The 6,471-nt window shown below is 46.9% G+C and overlaps 1 protein-coding gene across 4 annotated transcripts in view; it reads right to left on the reverse strand.

Moving 5' to 3' along the window:
• Positions 1–251: 251 nt before the first annotated feature.
• mtss1la (MTSS I-BAR domain containing 2a) overlaps positions 252–6,471 on the reverse strand; it is a 27,408-nt gene continuing 21,188 nt past the window's right edge. The window contains exons 7-15 of one of the 4 annotated variants that reach the window (XM_081715483.1): positions 4,789–4,946; positions 4,593–4,700; positions 4,293–4,390; positions 4,038–4,170; positions 3,857–3,931; positions 3,440–3,574; positions 3,007–3,165; positions 2,587–2,752; positions 252–1,530 (exon numbers count right to left, since the gene is read on the reverse strand). In XM_081715483.1, the coding sequence (XP_081571609.1) occupies positions 773–1,530; positions 2,587–2,752; positions 3,007–3,165; positions 3,440–3,574; positions 3,857–3,931; positions 4,038–4,170; positions 4,293–4,390; positions 4,593–4,700; positions 4,789–4,946 (1,790 nt within the window). In that variant the 3' untranslated portion in view covers positions 252–772. Of the gene's footprint in view, positions 1,531–2,586; positions 2,753–3,006; positions 3,166–3,439; positions 3,575–3,856; positions 3,932–4,037; positions 4,171–4,292; positions 4,391–4,592; positions 4,701–4,788 lie in introns of all 4 variants that reach the window. The other 3 variants (XM_081715481.1, XM_081715480.1, XM_081715482.1) reach the window with 3 other exon arrangements.

Consider the following 6,471-nt stretch of genomic DNA (forward strand, 5'->3'; position numbering starts at 1 on the left):
AAAAGGCTATTCCCATCAAATACCCAGCACATACGTACAGTAACAGTAAGTAAATAAATTGCGCGAATCTGACCTAAGAGAGTTATTCACACTGAAAATTATCTATTGGACATTGATTTCACACAAATGTGATGCGTGCATCTGTGTTGTTTAACGACGCCTTAAGTTCAGACATTTTATTCAGTTGAGCACAGGTACTCTGGTCTAGTGTTTTCAGCAGAGCGCTTTCAGGACAATAATCAGTAGTCACGTGACGTGTGCGACACAAGGCCAGGTTTATTGGGCAGTATGTGCTCTGTTTACATGGGCCCCTCTGAACAAGGGCAGGCTACTGTGGTGCTGTTTGTACTTAAAGCAACAGCTTTATAATCAACAACAAAACACTTTGGTTTTTTACACTGGCTAACACGGTAGACGAGAAATTAGTCAAATGAGCTTTACCCCAGTTACAATTGAGTAACATATGATTAGCATAGTAATTACAAATCAAAACTGACGTAACTAGAATGTAAATATGCACATTAAACATACTTTCATCACTCGAGCTGTTAAAAGTCCCATTATATTATGCCTTTCCAGTAAATGCTGCTTCAGTTTTGTCAACATCCCTACAACAATAATGGTCCATACAGGAAGCGGGTCATACTCATCACATTACACTGATACTGGCCTCTCACTGCTAGGCACCAATTCATGAACAATCCTTAACAATTCAGTTCCCACTCTGCAGAGTCTAGATGAATTGCACGGACATGGAGACAGCCCAGTTCAGCTACCGTGTAATCCTGGGTGCAGACCTGTCACTGCACACTGTTTTCCTGAGACGCACCCCCCTGCGGATGGTCTTCAGAATGTCCTCACCCTCCACGGCAGTCGGCGGCGGGGCCGGTGGTGGCGCCATCTGGTGGCTGATCTGGGTGTTGGCAGTGAAAGGGGATTGGCCGTCGCCCAGCGCCCGAGCACTCGCCACCAGTTCTCCGATCTTCTCCACCAGGGTGTGGCGGTTGGCAGCCAGAAGCTGGTCCTCCTCTGAGCTGAGAGCCACGGCGCCCGGGCCCCACGCCTGACTGGGCAGGCTCATGCGCTGGGGGGAGGCTTTGTAGTCCTGGACCTCCAGCGATTCGTCGCTGTACAGACTCTCCTCGCTGCTGTTGTGCTGTGGGGGGGCAGCGGGGAAGCTCGGGGAAGCCGGCGCAGTGGGGGTCCGAACCGGGATGATGGGAGATCGGATGGGGATGGGACCCACGTTGGACGGGGTGCGTCTCAATCCGGTCTTGGAGGAGGGCGTTCGGCGGATTGTGGCTGTGCCGGAGGAAATGACACCTCTGTCTCTGCCTCTGCCATTGGTCACCCCCTGGACAGCCAGGCCTCCAGGAATGCCGGCTGTACTCGCTGGCCTCTTGGTCTGGATCATACGTCGATAGTTTTGGGCCAGATTGCTGTTGCGAGGTACAGTGCAGGACTTGTCAAAGTCTGAACGGGCATCGGTGTCTGCATCTCCATTCATGAAGTAGGAATCATAGTCAGAACCTGCGGACAGAGGGAAAGGGCAATTATGAGCGTTAATCCAGTCTCTGTTAATCCAGTCTCTGTTAATCCTGACTCTGTTAATCCAGTCTCTGTTAATCCTGTCTCTGTTAATCCAGTCTCTGTTAATCCTGACTCTGTTAATCCTGACTCTGTTAATCCAGTCTCTGTTAATCCTGACTCTGTTAATCCAGTCTCTGTTAATCCAGTCTCTGTTAATCCTGACTCTGTTAATCCAGTCTCTGTTAATCCTGACTCTGTTAATCCAGTCTCTGTTAATCCAGTCTCCATAATCCAGTCTCTGTTAATCCTGACTCATAGATACGTTTTATGGGTGAATATTGCTGTTCAATCAATCAATCAGTAAATCAATCAAATGATTTACAAGAATATAAGGCTAGCCTGCCCACAGTTTCATGTACATTTGTATATACAGCCAAGAATGTAACATCACATACACTGTACAAACATGTCTAATCCAGAGAGATTTAACAGTTACCCATAATACATGTATACACACAGAATATATAAATAGGGTTATAAAAGCATGGCTATTTTTACACAACTTTGCACAAAGTATGACAAATATTTAAGACTGTTAAATGCTGAAAATGTAAATGTAAAATGTAAAATGTAAATGTAAATGTAAAACGTAAATGTAATGTGTTCTATAGATTGTGGTCCATGACAGTGAAAGATTTGCCTCGTGTAACCAGTTTAGCCAAGTCTCTCAGTACATACACTCACCCAAAACTGGGGCACCTCAGAAGGCATTCTAAAATCATTCTAAATTAATTGTAATATTTCTGGTCATATGTGTAACCCTGTCTCATTTTCCTATGATAGAGAATATTGTGTGTGTGTGTGTGTGTGTGTGTGCGTGTGCGTGAGCGTGCGTGCGTGAGTGTGTGTGTGAGTGACTGTGTATGTGTGTGTGTGTGTGTGTGCGTGCGTGCATGCGCGCGTGTGTGCAAGTGCGTGTGTGCGTGTGCGCGTGCGAGCGAGCGTGCGTGCGTGTGTGCGTGTGTGTGCGTGTGTGTGTGTGTGTGTGTGTGTTACCATGATAGGGGATAGCATCCTCAGAGCAGGACGGGGTAGTGGTCTGTGTGTTGTAGCCACTAGAGTACTGCAGTGAGTCACAGCTGCTCTTCTGCTGTTCCAGACTCAGACCACGAGTCAAAACCATCGCCAGCTCACTGGCTGCAGACACCATTGGTTTCCCATGCTATGGAAAGGAGAGGAAGAGAGAGAGAAACAGAGAGGGAGGGAGAGAGAGAAACTGGGACACCATATTTTATATTTGCAGATGCTATTCTACAGGTTTATTCTACAGCAGGTTTATTCTACAGCAGCTGGATATTTAAGACTAATTCAGCTCTTAACAGATTGCTGGCTTTTGACCAATGTTTTCTGTTTTTGTGAGAAATGCTGCTTCCTGAATAAACTCCATAATGTACTTTAATTTTCTTTTCTGTTCACCTTCACAGTGACATGTGCAGGGAGTGCTTTAGCCCTGTAGGGCTCTTCAGGGCGCATCACGCCATTCCCTCTCACACCACTAGGGGATGCTGTCGCGTCGCTGCTGTGCTGCAGAAGGGCCCCAGACTGCTCAGAGAGAGGGCCTTTAGACCAGTCCTGCTGCAGAAATACACACAGGACACATGGAAACCAAACCACATATGAACCCGTCTGCAGCCCGGCATCAGTGGGTAGACATGACATCAGTTATTAAAGTGTCCTGTTAAAAGATTTGACTGACCAAAGCAAATTGTGATGGTTAAACCGTACCAAAGGGATGAGTAATTAAATGGAAAGACCAAACCAAAATGAACCAAAGAATAATGTGTATAAAGCATAATGCAATACAAGAACCTAAATAAAAATTGATCAACAGGTCAAAATGAAAACAAACCTTCCAATGCAGTGATGTGTGTGAGGGGGAATTTGACCCAGGGAGGTAATTACAGGATGCAGAGGCAGGAGCTATTAAAGATCTGGTGGCGTCGTTACAAGGGTAAGCTGGATGGAAGGTGTCAAAGGAGCCAAACTGTGGACACGGAACGACATTCAGTCAGATGGAGAGAATATTTATGAAGGATAGCTTTTAATGAGCTCAGCAAGACTGCATGCAAGTCATACACAAGCAGATATACAGGACATGTGTGAACACTGAAGGCAGGCCTCTCAGATGGACTGAGAGCAGCGAAAATGCAGAAACTGATGGAGAAGTGCCACACTAGTGGATGGATGTATTGAGCAGTGAAATGGTGTCACGGGCGAGGCGCTGAGAAGTGAACACCTAGAGCCTCGTACGAGGCCCCGTGCTTACTGGCGTGGGAGAGCTGCACTCGCTGACCATCTGGTACGTCTCTGATGCCTCGGATGACACAGAGCTGGAAGACTTCTGTGGAGGGAGAGGAGTTGGTTGTGCACAGTCCAGTGGACATTAAAGTCAACTCTGTCAGAGTCAAACCTGTATGTGGCTGTAAGCTCGTGAGCTGGTTAGTCACCTGACTGGTGATGTCTGAGGGCATTGGAGAAGGAGGCTTGGAATGCACGTTGGCATCTTGGGAGTTAAATCCAGAATCATGCGAGGAGACACTGCCTAGGCGATGAGCACCCCCTGGTGGTGGATGCACCAAACTACAACAAATAGTAACTCGTTAACAGTTTTGGTAAACTGCCATTTTGGAATGGTCTCTTACAGGGTGTAGTTTCTTCCCAACCTGACTAATGCTAATTCCACCTTGTGGATTGTGGTGTACCTGTTTAGGCTGTTCTTCCTGGAACCAGCACTGCTGGGTGAGGAGGGAGGAGTCTGGTAGGACCAGCTGTAGTCGGAACACTTCAGGTCCAGGATCACCTGGCAGGTGAGCACTTACGTTACGAGCAGTGTAAACACTCCAGACTTCCTCTTTTATTCCGGCCTATATGTATGTTAGTGGGTATTTGTTATTTCATTTATTTGCTTTATTTATTGGTTTCTGTATAAAGCGCTTTGGGATCTCAGACTCAACACGAATAGTACGTCTGTGCACATTCGCAGTGTGTGTTTAAGGAAGCACCTGTTCACTGGCGTCTGGCAGCTTGTGCGGGTCTGTGGCGAGCACAGTGAGGTCATCAGTAATGGCCTGGAGGTGCGTAACCTCCCCCAGCATGGCGATCTCTCCATTCTGAGAACCCACAGTGCACACAATCACCTCCAACGCCTTGTACGCACTCACGCAGCATAAAGACTCGTTATGCTCATTATAGTCTTACCACCACGGGCTGCAGGAAGCCGATGAAGGTGCAGTAGCGCCCCCTCTCTTCCAGGAGGGCTCGGCGCACCGCCTGCTTCTCCGTCTCCTCCATCAGCAGGTACATGTCACTCACGTCCTGCTTGGCACTGTCTAACTGAGGCTGCAACCCTCCCCGACCTGAGAGAGAGACAGGCAGATGGAGAGAGACAGACAGATGGTGAGAGACAGACAGAAAAAGACAGAGAGAGGCAGACAGAGACACAGAGAGAGACACACAGAGAGAGACAGATTGAGAAACAGAGAGAAAAAGACAGAGACACAGAGAGAGACACACAGAGAGACAGAGACACAGCGAGACAGACAGAGAGACAGACAGAGACACAGAGAGACAGACAGAGAAAGACAGACGGAGACACAGAGAGACACAGAGAGAGATAGACAGTGACAGAGAGACACAGAGAGACAGACAGAGAGACAGACAGAGACACAGAGAGACAGACAGAGAAAGACAGACAGAGACACAGAGAGACAGAGAAACACAGAGAGAGATAGACAGTGACAGAGAGACACAGAGAGACAGACAGACACAGAGAGAGACAGACAGAGACACAGAGAGACACAGAGAGAGACAGACAGAGACACAGAGAGAGCCACAGAGAGACACAGAGAGAGACAGACAGAGACACAGCGAGAGACACAGAGAAAGATACAGAGAGATATAAAAGCAGATGAGATAAAAAAGAGAAAAAATAATAATCACCCTATCATGGAACGCGATTTCATCATGACAGTCATTACACAAAAGAGTTTGACCTGCCGAGTGGGCGACGGTCATGATAAATGAGAACAGATGAAAGGATGCTGACACAGATGCTCCTCATGAGATCACTACACCTGATGATAATAGATTTTGGTACAGAATATGAGGCTGACCACAGAACTCTCAGCTCCCACGTGGGAAACACCTTCGCTAACGCACACAAAAGACTCGGACACTGAGGAGAAGCCATGGACCCACACAGCACCAGCCTTTAAAAGATCCCACAAGTCCCTGCAGCAGAGCCGTTCGATGAAACGTAAGCATGCTGTTTCTGAATGGTGGAAGGTGGTAAGAACTGGAGACATTTCCTGAAAGTGTCTTTCAGGGACTCTACAATACACACAAAATGTCTGGACATGAATGAGTCTACTGGCTTCAACTAAATACAGTAAGGTGAAATGCTACCGGTTTAATACATACCTGGAAGTTCTAATGTTTAAAGTGCACAGGTCAAGGAAGCATGAGAGAAAGAGATAGAACAGTTGCAAAAGTGAGGCAGGACACAAGCAAACGGAAGCAAGTTAATCTGAGTACAGAAACAAGCTCAAAACACACTAACAATATTTTACCATCAATCCCTGGACTAAAGATGAATGATACCTCCACCAGATGGCACTATTGAGAGGAAGAATGTCTGCGATATTGAGAGGTAGCTCTCTGTCCCGTCCTTATTTCGATTTTTAACCTGATTCCTCACACCAGCGAAAAGGATCTGAAGTCTCCCTGACTATAATCACGATGTAATACTCAGCACGTCGACTACACCAGTTCCCACGAACCAACAACCGAAAGAACAGAGAGACAGTTGCGATGATAAACGGGAGCAGGAGATTCAGTTGCAGATTGATTCAGATTCAGATTGGTTAAAATTCAGATTCAGAT

This window comes from Electrophorus electricus, chromosome 6 (genome assembly GCF_041902795.1).
Source record: "Electrophorus electricus isolate QZ-2024a chromosome 6, ASM4190279v1, whole genome shotgun sequence".
Lineage (NCBI taxonomy): Eukaryota > Metazoa > Chordata > Actinopteri > Gymnotiformes > Gymnotidae > Electrophorus > Electrophorus electricus.